Source organism: Chiloscyllium punctatum, chromosome 20 (assembly GCF_047496795.1).
Source record: "Chiloscyllium punctatum isolate Juve2018m chromosome 20, sChiPun1.3, whole genome shotgun sequence".
In the NCBI taxonomy this organism is placed as follows: Eukaryota; Metazoa; Chordata; class Chondrichthyes; order Orectolobiformes; family Hemiscylliidae; genus Chiloscyllium; species Chiloscyllium punctatum.
The window spans coordinates 13,613,561-13,628,445 of NC_092758.1; the positions used below are offsets into that span (position 1 = coordinate 13,613,561).

The following is a 14,885-nucleotide window of genomic DNA, read 5'->3' on the forward strand; positions in this document are numbered from 1 at the left end:
GTTATCTGAAAAAGTTGATTAAAATGGGTCTATATTCATAGAATGGTGATCTTAATGAAACATTCAATGTTCACAGGGCTTGGTAGGATAGATGCTGAGAGATTTGATTCACTTGGTCAGAGAGTCTATAACTAAAGGGTCAATCGTATCAGACAGATGAGGGGGTAAATTCTTCACTCAGCCAGCTGAGAATCTTTGGTAATGTCTATCCCAGACAACTGTAGAAACTCAGTTATTGGACAAATTCAAAGTTTAGAATTATATTTCAGGATTCTAGAAGAATCAAAGGATGTGAGATGAGACAGCAAAGAGGTGAAATCTAGATTCCTTTTTTATGTGAGTCCAATGCAACCCATTTTGGCGTGACCAGCTAGGAAGAAGTGAAGTAAAATCTAATGAAGAATGTTGTCAGATTGTTTGATTTTTCAGCAGTTTGGAGCATAAGATGTTTGGCCAATCATATTGCTTCCAAAATCTGAACACAAACAAATTTGGCTCATTGCAAAGTAAACCATGAGGAGAGGTTCCTCACACTTCCACTATCAAAACAGATTTATTTCTGTATGTTATACATGTCTTGGAAATATTTCATATTCAGTTTCACACAATATGCTATGTACAATACACATCACACACACACACAAATTGTTTATTATGCTGTAAATAGTTAAATGTAGATGAAATCTCAGTGTAACATTTAAATTCTTAACAATTCCTCCTATAAATGGGATATCATCTCCTCATGCACAATGATCTGTGCTGATTTATCCCCCCTTTATTATTAATATAACTGTAAACAATAGCTGTGGCTTTAGCAATTGTGACAGAAATCCATTCAAAAATATCTAAGAAAGACACAATAAAAATATAACAGAGTTACCAAATAACACTGAAAGATGGGAAAACTGCAGGCAACATTCACAAAGCCATGTCAGCACTTCAGGTTTAAATGCCCGTGTTTGATTGAAATGGTCTGCAGTGAAGGTCCAGTTCTGAATCTGAGCATTATGTTGATGTCACATGGACATGGGTTTCAGATTCCCAAAGTCTATCATTTGAAGGAAAGCTTGGGGACATAAGGAGTTTCACAGTTACCGGTGGGGATTGAGGGAGGGGAAGAGGTTCCAGAGTTTGGAGTGAGGTGGAGATTGCACCAAACGAGTACCTGAAAACTAATCAGATTAAGGACATGAATGTTGATATCAGCAGGTTAATAATCCCTGGAAGAGGAGTAATGCATGTTGGAGCTTTTTGAATTCAGGAGAAATAGAGCAGAAACTTAATGGGAGCAACCTCAGTGCTGTATTGATGAAAGGAGAGTGAAAAATAGCGAGTTGCCCTGCAGTTTTGCCAGTGAATGAAAATGTACAGACCTTTTCAATCTGATCCCATCGTTAAACATTATCATGAGTTGTTCCACAGTAGCATTTCCAGTTAATAAATAGAGATATGTGATAACAATGAGCAGTATATCATTAAATAAATCAGCAGCAATTCAGTGATCAAATTCAAAGTAGCTGACCTGGTAACAACTGAAAATCCACTCATAAAAATACTTAAGGGGCAAAGTGTGGACTTTGTTATGAAATTGTTTTGCGAATGGACTCAGGTGGATCAAATTGAAGGCCAGAGGGAACTAGCAACTGACCATGGTCAAAATACAACTATGGTTTGAAGCATATGATATAGCAAGGCCTGGTTTACCAATTTGGTGAGAAGGTAGTATTGAGGAATAGGAAAGGTTGAGGGATTTGTCAGGAGCTAAGGTTGATCAAATCCAAAATGGTCAGGCTTGTTTAGCCTGACATCCAATGGGCTAAATTTCCTTTTTTCTGCATTTATAAGTTATTTTGTGTTTAATAATAGGTGGTCAATCAGTTAAACCTAAAGCTGTCCATGATCATCTTTCAGTTCCACCAGCTCCAAACCATTGTTTTTGTTTGTTACAACAAGTATAAAATCAAAATCACTGAGGTTTCAGAATCCTCTCTTTGACTAACTTGACTAAAGCCTTAACTTCACTTATCCCTATTTTCCCCATATGGCCTACAGTCAATCATTGGAGTAAATGGCATAGGTGGCCATTCAGCCCGCCCTGAATATGCCAGCTCTTTGAAAGAAATATCCAATAAGTCCTATCTCCCATGCTTTTTATTCATGGCACTGCAATTTTTCCTTCTTCAAGTATTTAAGTAAATTGTTCTTGAATGCAACTATTCAAACCATTTCCACTGGTCTATGAGGTCAAAACAATTGTGTCACTTCTTCAGGAATAAAAATCACAACATCTTACTACCATCCATTTCCACTGTTGTTTAACATCAAGGTAGACTCAAGATTTTCTCTTTGTTTCTTGGCCTTTGTTTTGATAACTGATTGAGTTAGAGAATAGGCACGAAGATAGTTGTCAGTCCAATTAATTCATAACTACACTTGTCAAGTGTCTTTTTACCTGTGCTTGTGTGGGTTGTCCAATGGAAGTATGTGTACTAATATGCATGTGTGTTAGTCAATGCATGTGGGTGCATTTGTATTTTTGCATTTTGAATGTGTGTACAAGCATGTGTGTTCGTCCATGCATGTGGGTACATTGATGTTTTCTTTTATGCACTCATTCGACATGGGCATCGCTGGCTGGCCAACATTTAAACCTGTCCCTAATTGCCATTGAGAAGGTGGCAGTGAACTGCCTTGTGAAACCGTTGCATTTCATATTGTGTAGGTTGACCCATCAATGCCATTGGGGAGGGGATTCCAGAATTTTGACCCTGTGACATTGAAGGAACAGCGGTATGTGAGTCAGGATGTTAAGTGGCTTGGAGGGAAACTTGCAGGTGGTCGTTTTCCAATATATTTGCTGCCCTTGTCCTTCCGGATGGAAGTGGTTGTAGATTTGGAAAGTGCTGTCTGAAGATCTTTGGCAAATTTCTGCAGTGGCATCTTGTGATAGTACACAATGCTGCTACTGAGTGTGGGTGGTGAAGGGAGTGGATGGTTGTAAATCTGGTGCCAATCAAGTGGGCTGCTTTGACCTGTTGTTGGAGCTGCACTCTTCCAGAAAAGTGGCGAGTATATCATCACATTCCTGACTTGTGCCTTAGATCTGTTGGACAGGCTTTAGGGAGTCAGGAGGTGAGTTACTCTTCACAGTATTCCAAGCATCTCACCAGCTTTGTGTATCCATTGTGTTTACATGGCAAGTTAAGTGAAGTTTCTGGTCAATAGTAATTCCAAGGATGTTGATAGTAATTCAGTGATGATAACATTGAATATCAAGGGCAGTGGTCAGATTGTCTGTTATTGGTGATGGCCATTATCTGGCATTGGTGTGGCATGAATGTTATTTGGCACTTGTCAGCCCATGCCTGGATATTGTCCAGGTCTTGTTGCATTTGAATTTGGACTGTTTCAGTGTCTGAGGAGTCATGAGTGGTGCTGAACATTGTGCAATCATTGATGAACATCCCCACTTCTAACCTGATGATGGAGAGAAGGTCATTGATAAAGCAGCTGAAGATGGTTGGGACTAGGACACTACTGTGAGGAATACCTGCAGAGATGGCCTGGATCTGAAATGACTGACCTCCAACAACCACAACCATCTTCCTACGTGCCTGGTATGACTCCAACCAACAGAGAGCTTGTCCCCTGATACCCATTGATTCCAGTTTTGCTAGGGCTCTTTCATGATGTCAAGGGCTGTCACTCTCACCTCACCTCACCTCACCTCTTGAAATCAGCTTTTTTGGCCATATTTGAACCAAGTTCAGGAACTGAATGGCCCTGGCAGAACCCAAACTGGGTATCACAGAGTATACATGCGTGTGCATTACTGTGTTTATGTATTAATCTGTGGGTGTTGATTGAGGGGCAAACTAAGTTTTAGCAATGTAGGTGCCTCTGGAATCAAATAGCCTGTCATTGTTCACTGTCACAAACTCACAAGGTAGATAGGTACTTGAAGGGGTAAGGATGGTGATACCTGTAAAAATATGGATCATTAACCCAGGTGACAATGTTAGGAGAATGAAAAGTAGATCATTAGTCCTCTCTGTAATAGAGATATCGCATTACACTCAGTCCAGTAACATCTCAATTTTAAACTCTTCACCACTGTGTTCAAATCCCTACATGGCTTTGCTCTCCCTAGCTCTGTAACCTCCTACAGTCCTTCTGGCCTTAACCTTGAAATTCTCCCAGTTCCCTCCCTGGAGATATTCCTTAAAAACATACCTCTTTCAGCAAACATTCAGTCACCTTCCCTTTTATTCCTCATGTAGCTTGGTGTCAAGCTCCTGTTTGACGAGCTCCTGTTCAGAACCTTGGTACATTTTGCTATGTTAAAAGCTTGATGTAAATACAAGTCATTATATATAATAATTAATGATATTTCAGAGTATCACATTTCTCTAAAGGCCAGGCAAACTGCCCAGAGTTAGCAATCAAAGTATCAGTTTCAACAAGAAGACGGAAGCATTTATAAACCACAATCTCAGTCACTTAAAATTAATAAAATTCCTCATTTTCCAAAAACATGAGTTAAAAACCTGTTGAAATGAAATGCACAGAACCATCGCTCTCCTCTTCTCATCCCTCTTCTCTCCTCCCAGTAATATTCACATTGATTAATCTGTGTATAATGTAGTTTGCATAATATTTTCATGGGTGTAAGAATAGAGGTTATGAATAGAGAGGGTGGGATGCTTTACCTGAGTTGAGTACATTACAGGAATGAAACAAGATAGTAAGATGAGTAAAACAAATCACAAAAAATAAATGACACCAAGACAGTTGAAATCCCTAATATTCCTTTTGCATCAGAAATCTGACGTTTGGGATTTATAAAGTAATAGGTAGTTTTCCATGGTTTTGCAGTTGGTGGAAACATTAACAAGACAGGAATGTAGTGTAGTCTAGGTAAAAACAATGACTGCAGATGCTGGAAACCAGAGTTTAGATTAGAGTGGTGCTGGAAAAGCACAGCAGTTCAGGCAACATCCAAGGAACAGTAAAATCGACGTTTGGGGCAAAAGCCCTGCTGTATTCCTGATGAAGGGCTTTTGCCCGAAACGTCGATTTTACTGCTCCTCGGATGTTGCCTGAACTGCTGTGCTTTTCCAGCACCACTTTCGTCTAAACACATGTAATGTAGTCTAGGTTTGGGGCTGAATAGGAGTTCAGTCTGAGTCCCAGTTTGATGGGAGCACAGTCTGGAGTCATGGATGGATGGAAATGCAGCGTGAAGTCATGGCTAGCTAGGAGGGCAGTGTGGGGTCACAGATGGACAGGAGGGTAGTGTTGGGGTCACAGCTGGACAGGAGGGCAGTGTGGGGGTCACAGATGGACAGGAGGGCAGTGTGGGGGTCACAGCTGGACAGGAGGGCAGTGTGGGGGTCACAGCTGGACAGGAGGGCAGTGTGGGGTCACAGCTGGACAGGAGGGCAGTGTGGGGGTCACAGATGGACAGGAGGGCAGTGTGGGGGTCACAGATGGACAGGAGGGCAGTGTGGGGTCACAGCTGGACAGGAGGGCAGTGTGGGGGGTCACAGATGGACAGGAGGGCAGTGTGGGGGTCACAGATGGACAGGAGGGCAGTGTGGGGGTCACAGCTGGACAGAAGGGCAGTGTGGGGGTCACAGATGGACAGGAGGGCAGTGTGGGGGGTCACAGATGGACAGGAGGGCAGTGTGGGATCATAGATGGACAGGAGTGCAGTGTGGGGTTGTAGATGGACAGGACTGCAGCCTAGGGTTACAGCTCGACTGGAGGGCAGTCAGAGGTTGAAGCTAGATCTATGAGCAGTCAGTAGTTGTAGTTGGACCGGTGCACAGACCTGGAGCATGGTTAGACCGGAAAACAATATGCATTTTGAAGAAGAAAAGGGGAGATCCCCCACCCACAACATGCTGGCTAGGAGTTACACATCAACCGATATTAAAAAGAATCATCTGGTCATTCACTCCTCTGCTGTAGCTTCGGCAGTGCAACAGCCATAATAACTACATTTTAAAAGTACTCCCTAGATACTTTGCTAGCCAATGAATGCTCTGATGTTGTGAAAAACACTGCAGATATGTAAATTATTTATTTTCCTCTGTGTATGAGTCTTGGTATCTTTTCTGTAGTTTAGCAGACAGGGTCAGACAGTCCAGTAAATGGAAGCACAGGTACAGACTCGGGGGAATGTGACAATCAGATGAAAGGGAGTGTGGTAGACAAAGAGTGAGACTGTCTTGGATACAAACACTGAACATCTCAATATCTTAACACTTCAGAAAGGAAATCACTTGATTATTCTCAAGGAGAGAAGATTTTGGTTGCTCACCACTTGATACAAAATCATACAGACATTCTTTATACAAACATTAACAATCTCACAATAAATGGTCAACACTGAGAATTTGGGTGTCCCTGCCCTACCCTCAGTGTATGAGGAACCTGTGTACAAGCAACTTTACTATTAAATTCTATTTTTTTGTTATATCGTAGTGTCAAAATACACAGATTCCAAGTGAATTGACGATAAAACTAGAGAAAAAATGTAAAAAAGGAAACAACAGACTTTCAAAAGGATTCTTTGAATAATGTCATAATTATAAATCCGGTTATATATAGTTTCTTTATGGGAAAACTAAAGTCCTCCAACACAGTTGGGGTAGGTTTCAAACTTATTCCCAGGCAGCTAGTTATAGAAACAGCCAAGTCTCCATTTGCAGTTAAATCATAGCAGTTGAAAACTGGGCAGTTTGTATAACAACTGAATTTTTGCAACTGAGAAAACAGCTGAAATTCCCCCTCCTTGGTTTGTTTGATATTTAGTTACTTCATGTCACTTACAGTTGAAGACCTGCTTACAGTGAGCAAGACATTCTTTGAGCAAAGTCTAAAATTATGCTTCGGGCTAGTACTAAAAGTCCTGTGGAAATTCTTCACATGGGAGTTGAGCACTAGAAGCTGGAGGTGTTTTCTGAAGTGGTGGGATCCATGCGCTGTGTACTCCATCCCTTGTGCTCCTGAGCACCATGCAAGAGGTGTCCATAGTCATTGCTGTGAATGGTCTGCCCTGAGGCCTCAGGATGCAAGGCTGATCTGCATCTACACCTATCTGGCCGTCTGCAAAACTCTGAGACCAAGTCTGTGTGTTTACTTGAAGGTTTTCTATCATGAAAGAACAAAAGAACAGGAGTTAAATTGCAGCCCTAAAGGTTGAAAAAGGATGAGGTGGTCATTGCTCTTCTTACATATACACACACACACATCTCCCATGAGTTTGTCTCTCTGAAGTTTCTGTGGTCTTCCAACTCTCATTGCTCTGCCATTGGTGATAACTCCTTTCCATAATTTCCTCCCTAAAATTCTTCATCCCTTTATTCCTCTCTCTTCCTTTAAAATGCTCCTTAAAATCTACCTCTTTGAGGATTTTGTTCACCTGTTCTGCTGCCTCCTTACATGGTTCAATGACAAATTTTTGTTAAATACCTCTCGTGTGAGGCTTCTTGGGATGTTTTAAGACAAAAATTGTTCTTACATGATCTTGTTGGTTGCTTCTTCTAGTGCAATCACATTATTTGGTAATACTGGTGTTGAATGAGTGACATCTCTTTGATTGACTTATGACCTCTGACACTTGGAAGATCAAGAACAGAAGGCGCATGAGTACTCCACTGACTCCAAGCTTTCCTCTAAGTCACAGTTCGTCCTGTCTTGGATTTACAATTGGCTGTTACTTCGTTGTTGTTGTGTCAGAATCCTGAGACCTTCTCCCCTGACAGCATGTGGGTGTACACACAATACATGAGTTGCAACAGTTCAGGAAGTCACTCACCACCTCCTTCATGAGGGCAATTATCGATGGGACAATAAATGATGGGCTTAGAAGTGATGCCCACATCCTGACAATCACTAACATAACACAATCACATCAGAGATTCCTGGTTAAAAGGGTGTTGGTATTGCAGGCCCACTGTGTAGGAAATGGAAGTTGAAACAGGACTTTTTGATGAGGGTTTCACCAAATACATCAAATATTTAACCTATTTAACAGCCAATTGTGATTGCTTAACATGTAGATTTCTTTAGCAATTGTCCTGAATAAAGCAGATCATAACTAATTTGTCGACTGTATACTCCCTTATGCTGTGAAACTGAGACTCAAATAGGAGAGACTCAGAGTCAAACTTATTTGTATTAGCGGAATAACGATTATTTTATCCAGATTTTCTCTGAAAGAGAGTATTTTTTTTAAGTGAGTAGCAGATAATATAGGCATAAGTAACAAAAACAGAAATTACTGGAAAACCTCAGCAGCTCTGGTAGCATCTGTGGAGATAAATCAGAATTAACATTTTGGATCCAGTGACCCTTCTTTAGAACGCTTGGTTTCCCACATGTGCAGTTCTTTCAGGTTTTCTTTGTTTCGTGATAGGCATTGACTTCGTGAAATTTGAGCTATGATAAAATTAATTCTTTTAAGTACTGAATCTTTACACCTTCCTTCATACAGTATCAAAGAATACATAGGTTATGCCTGTCCTGACACTGTTTGATGGGGAACAAAAACTGAAATTGCTGGAGAAACTCAGCAGGTCTGACAGCAACTGTGAGAAGAAAGCAGAGTTAATGTTTCGAGTCAGGAGATTCTTCATCAGAATTGCTGTGTTTTTCCAGTAATTTCTGTTTTTGTGTCCGATCTCCAGCATCTGCAGTTCTTTGTTTTATTTTAGTGTTTGCTGGGATGGTGCTTTGCTTCATGTTTCATCCCATGCTGTACCTGTCCCCTGAATGTTCAAGGGGAACAGTGTAGAGAAAGCTTTACTCGGCATTTAACCATGAGCTGTACCTTTCCTGGGAGTGTTTGATGAGGATGGAGCTTTACATTGTATTTTCTTTTATTCGCTCATGAGGTGAAGGTGTTGTTGGCTGGCCAGCATTTACTGCCCATCACTAATTGCCTTTGAGAAGGTGGTGGTGAGCTGCCTTCTTGAACTGCAGCAACCACATGCTGTAGATTGTCCCACAATGCCCTCAGGGGAGATTTCCAAGGTTTTGACCCAGCAACAGTGAAGGAGCGACAATATATTTCTAAGTCAGGATGATAAACGGTGCTCCTATATATCTGGTGCCTTGGTCCTTCTGGTTTTGGGTCTGAAAGTTACTCCCTAAGGATCTTTGGTGAATTTCTGCAGTGCATCTTGTAGATAGTACACACTGCTATGACTGAGTATTGGTCGTGGAGGGAATGCATCCTGTGGATGTGGTGCCAATCAAGCGGGCTGCTTTGTCCTGATTCTCAATGCCTGTACTGCAAAGTGTTCTGTTCCCCAGCATAGGGAATGAAAGAAAATGAATAGCAACAGCTTTCAAGTGGGCAAGGTTGGCTATGGTTTTATGAAACAGTTAGACAATGGAATGCATATACCAAGGAGACACCTCCCCTCCACCCTATCTGCACCTCACCTGAACACCATTTGCTTTTTATGCTTGATCTCTATCTTCTCAAGCTCTTCAGATGCCAGGACCATCCCACTGTCTGTCTGGTTGTCCTGAAATAAAGGTTGGCAGGGAATGGAAATTAAATTGCAACAGTAGCACTGCAAAAATATCGCAGCAATGTTTCAGTAGTGATCTTCTTGGCAGAGCATGTTTGGGTTCAATGTATCACAGTGGGGCTCACAGACTAGACTTCCAAATCTATTTTTATATAAAAACTGGTGCTCAAAAGAGGTAATTGTGTCATTGATATAACAGGCTAAAAACTTACAAACAGGAAATGAAATTGGTCTCTACTGGTAGCACATTGCAACTAATGGTGAATCAGACTCTTGTGGTGCTCAAATTTCTCTTCTAGCAAAGGTTTCTAATTCCTCAGTTATCTTCCTCTTACTAAATGGGCCATTTGCAGTTCCAAATAGCTTAGGGGCCCTTCTATTGACCACTTTGTCCAAGTGTTGCCTGAGCTTATTCCCATCAGAGAATGAGGCCCACATTCCAGTCAGGAACCCCGGCTAAATATTCATCCCCACCTCATTAACCCAAGAGTGGACTGAGACATTGCAGCAGCTTCATCACCACCAGACCCCTCTGAGATGTGCTAATCTAACACAGACCAACCTTAAAACACTATAATATGCGCATATCTCAGAATCTTTTTGCCAATACCAATCCATATAGCATTGCATGACATGGCAAGAAGCATTCCATTTTGCTGGAGGTGGGGAGTTAGTAAGATGCAGGAAGCAAAGAGGCCACAAAGGGATGAAGTATTAACCTGGATTTGGGAGACATGGATTACTCACATTTTGCATGGTCTGCATTGTCTCTTCCACTGGGACATCTTCAAATGTTTTCACTCTTGATGGGCATTTAATCTGACTCTCTCCCGATATATGTCCAGAAAAAGAGACACAGTTATAGTATCTGCAGAGAAATAAATTCCAGTGAGTCACATGTTGGTCAACACAAACTCTACTCCAGCACCCACCCTCCATGTATGTGGTACTGACGATCCACCTTCAACACAACCTGCACTTCAGCACTCTCGCTCAATGCCAACCTCACTCCAGCACCACCCTCATTGCAAATTTCACTCCAGCACCCAACAACAACACAAACCCTGCTCCAGCACCCATACTCAATACAATCTTATCCCAGCATCCACTCTCAACACAAATCTCACTCCAGCAGTCAGCCTCTTTACAAATCTCATTCCAGCCCCACCACAACAGAAACCTCATCCAGCACCATGCCCAATCTACATGGCACCCACTGTCAACACAAACCTCACTCCATCGAGCAACCACATATAGATCTCACTCCAGTACCACCCTCTATTTAAATCACACTGCAGCATCTATCCTTCAACATACTCTGCACTCAAATTTGAAATCTCAGCAAAGTCTATGATCTGCATGTTCTTGCTTGCTATGATCTGCCTGTACTGCTCACAAACAAAGCTTTTCACTGTACTTAGGTACACGTGACTACAATAAATGAACTAAATGAAATCAAAATCAGTCTACACAGACCTGAAAGCATGTGTTTGTCTGGAGCTGAAGGCAGGCACGTGTGTGGGCCTGATGGTGGGTGTTGATGTAACATTGGGGTGGCACAATGGCTCAGTGGTTAGCACTGTGGCCTCACAGCACCAGGGACCCAGGTTTGATTCCAGCCTTGGGCACCTATCTGTGTGAGTTTGCACATTATCCCCGTGTCTGCGTGGATTTCCTCTGGGTGCTTTGGTTTCTTCCCACAGTCACTAAGATTTGAAAGTTAGGTGGATTGGCCATGCTAAATTGCCCAAAGTGTCCAGGGATGTGTTAGCTAGGTGCATTAGTCAGGGGTAAATAGGGGAATGGGTCTGAGTGGGATACTCTTCAGAGGGTCAATGTAGACTTGTTGGGCCTAATGTTTCCACACTGTAGGGATTCTATGAAATTGGTAGTGTGCATGTATGTTGCAATGGAAGAAAATGTGCTGTAGTTTTGTGCAACACATATGGATGGTTTGATGGATTCTGGTACCATTGCACTGGTATTGCTGGAACTGAAGTCTCATGGCAAGGGTTGAAATCTGAGAGTCTTGAGACAATTACTGAAGTCTGCTGTTAGAAGAAGTATCAAGGGAGAAGGGTAGTGTTAGATTATAGGATTCTGAGGTGCAGATACTGCAGTCTGATGATATTAAAGAATGATGGGGTGTCCTGTCATTGTAATACACTGGGGTGGGAGTTGGGATCTCTGACTGTTAAGGATAGTTTCAGATTCTGCACCTGCTGCATTGGCTGGGGTGGTGCTGCTGATGGGAGTTGGGATGCACGATCTTGGGTATTGAAGCAGGAGGAGAACACTCTGGCATAAGGGTTGAGGGCTGTGGAGCATTGCAGATGTTGGCTGTATTCCTGCAACTGGCCAATCATGTACAAACCTTTTTGTCCACCGCTTACCTTGGTCCTATACTGTCACATCGTAATCTTGCTTTAGACCCTTTATCATCTCCATGAGACATGGATGAACGCGGCTGGGAAAAACACAAGTCGTCTTCCGTACACTGCAACATACTGAGAGGAATGTAGTCTTTCCCATCCTAAAAGAAAAGGTAAACTTGCATTTATAAAGCATCTTATACAACCTCAGGACATACCAAAGTGCTTCAGAGTCACTTTTGAAATGTAGTCGCTGTTGAAATCGTGGAACTATGGCAGCCAATCTGTACACAGCAAGGTCCCACCAGCAGCAATGTGATAGTGACCAGTTAGTCTGTTGTTCTACTCATGTTGGTTGAGGGATGCCCCAGAGCACTGGGAAGTACTCCCTCTTTTCAAAATAGTGAGTGTTGGATCTTTGCCATCCAACTGAGGGTGTCGATGGGGCATTGGTTTAATTGCAGTTTTGAAACACAGGGCAGCATTTCCTCAGAGTTTATTCTGCCATGGAAAAGTCAGGGGTCAAACATGTATATGCAATTAATAAGTCAAAGGTTATGTCTGTCTGTCTTGAATTGTTCCAGATGACAGGAAGATTCCTGAGGATTTTAAATGATACCTTCAAAGGTACAGTGAAAGCCTAAGAAAATGCTTGAGCACAGATTCAGCTTGTGAGTGCCCCGCCGCATAAGTAAAACAGACAAAAAAGGATTACTTTTCTTGGAATGTGGGTGTCAATTGCAAGGCTAGCATTTATTCCATTGGTAGTGTCATCCTTGAGTTATAATGCTCCAATCAGCACTCAAGAATCACAATGCCATCCAAGACAAATCCAGGCACTCTGCCCACCTTATTAAACATTCACTCCCTCCACCACTCCAACACCATGGTAGAAACATGTACGCCTCCAAGGTGCACCGCATAACATATCAACCTCCTTCAATAGCACTTTCCAAAGTTATGTCTTCTACCAACTAGAAGGACAAGGACAGTAGGTGCATGACATGCTGCAGGTTCCCCTCCAAGTTGCAAATGTTCTGATCATATAGCCATTGCTTCACTGCCGCTGGGTCAAAATCCTGGAAATCCCTTTCTAACAGCACTGTGGATGTACTTTCCACCTCCACATTCACAAAAGCATTTAGAGATGGGCAATAAATGGTGAACCAGTCAGTGGCATGAGAAAAATCACACAATAAAAAAGAACTCTGGAATGGAACTTGAACCCATGAAGGAGTCATATTGTTCACCATTTGCCCAAGGTTATGGATAGCTACAAATGTGGAAAGCTTTAGGAAAATCTCATCATCACACATTCCTATGACTTCTCATAAGCTATGTCTTGTGAGTTTGTTAATTTTCTCAAGGGCAATGCTAGCAGGGTCCCACTTCCAGATCACAGTCCACAAAGTGCTACTGAGGGAACCTTAGGTTCCAATGCCTTGCTGAACCCAGTGGTCTACAGAATACCAATTTGGATGAGGTGTTTCAGTTCTGCTGAATGGCGAGAGTCAGTGCCTTGGGACTTGGAGACAATGACGGGAAAGCCCATCAAAGATAGACACAGAGAACAAATTCAGTACTTTGAGTGAATCTTTGTGAAAGAGACTATTTTGATCTGCCTATTAAATGGTTCTGGTGATTATATTCAAACATTTCAGGGTTCCAGGTGCAATCATAAGTGACCAGGTGAAGTATTTCAGGTGACTCACCTGTTGGACGTTGGCTTGCAACAGATCTCCGAGGAGCTCCACAAGATCAGAGAAAGTTGGCCTGTCTTTCGGTTCCCCTTGCCAGCTGCTCAACATTATACGATAGCTGCCGAAGTAATGAATTCACTTGTTAGTCAACAAATGATCAAGACCTTCCAAGATATGTTTTCCTCCAAGAAAATACCTTTTCTTAATTCATTCTTGGGATGTGGGCATCACTGGCTGGGCCAGCGTTTATTGCCCATCTCTTGTTGCCCCTTGAGAAGGTACTGGTGAGCTACCCTTTTGGAAATGTTGCAGTCCACAGTGCTGTTGGGAAGGGAATTTGGGGCTTTTCACCCAGTGTCACTGAAGGAATAGCAATATGTTTCCGAAGCTGGGTGGTGAGGGGAACCTGTAGGTAGTGGTGCTCCAATGCATTTGCTGTCCCTGTCCTTCTAGTTGGTAGTGTTCATGGGTTTGGAAAATGCTTTCTAGGGAACCTTGTTGAGTTGTTCTAATGCAGTCCACTGTTATCACTGAATTTCAGAGAGGGAGGAATTGAATGTTTGTGGATATGGTGCCAATCAAGTGAACTGCTTTGTCCTGGATGGTATCAAACGTTTTGAGTGTTGTTGGAACTGCAAAAGCCAGGCAAGTAGGAATATTTCATCACATGTCTGGCTTGTCATTTGTAGATGGTGGACAGGCTTTGGGGAGAAAGGGGTTACTCGTTACAGGCTTCCCACCGTCTGACTTCACAGGAGGGTCCCAAGCACTGAGGATGTCACCTAGACAGAGGACGAAATGTCTGCAACACAAATTCCCAGCTTGGTGAACAGAACCACAACAACGAGCACCCGAGCTACAAATCTTCTCCCAAACTTTGAATTCTCAATTCTGATCTCCAGCATCTGCAGACCTCACTGTTTCCTATGAATGACTTTGGCCCATCCTTGGATCATAAAGGTGAGTATTTTCAAGACAGGGATTAACAGACTTTTGACAGTAAGGAATTGTGAAATATAAGAACAGAGTTTGAAAGTAGTGGTGGAATTGAGATAGATGATCAGCCACATTCTTCATGAATTGACAAAGTAAACGGAGAGCCAATGTCTCTCCTTGTGGGGTAATCTAGAATGCGAGGTCTAACCTTTAGGTTAAGGGGTGACAAATTTAAAATAGAAAGCAAGCAGGATACTAAGTAAAGTTCTCTCTACCTATCCCATTAAATAGTCACAAGGCAGGCAAGAACATAAGATCTAGGGGTAGGA

At 42.3% G+C, this 14,885-nt stretch overlaps 1 protein-coding gene across 2 annotated transcripts in view; it reads right to left on the bottom strand.

The window, feature by feature from the left end:
• Window positions 1-5,089: 5,089 nt before the first annotated feature.
• flt4 (fms related receptor tyrosine kinase 4) overlaps window positions 5,090-14,885 on the bottom strand; it is a 238,905-nt gene continuing 229,109 nt past the window's right edge. For both annotated transcript variants that reach the window (XM_072590357.1, XM_072590356.1), the window contains exons 26-30: window positions 13,633-13,738; window positions 11,942-12,081; window positions 10,296-10,416; window positions 9,457-9,542; window positions 5,090-7,158 (exon numbers count right to left, since the gene is read on the bottom strand). In XM_072590357.1, the coding sequence (XP_072446458.1) occupies window positions 6,948-7,158; window positions 9,457-9,542; window positions 10,296-10,416; window positions 11,942-12,081; window positions 13,633-13,738 (664 nt within the window). In that variant the 3' untranslated portion in view covers window positions 5,090-6,947. The remainder of the gene's footprint in view (window positions 7,159-9,456; window positions 9,543-10,295; window positions 10,417-11,941; window positions 12,082-13,632; window positions 13,739-14,885) is intronic.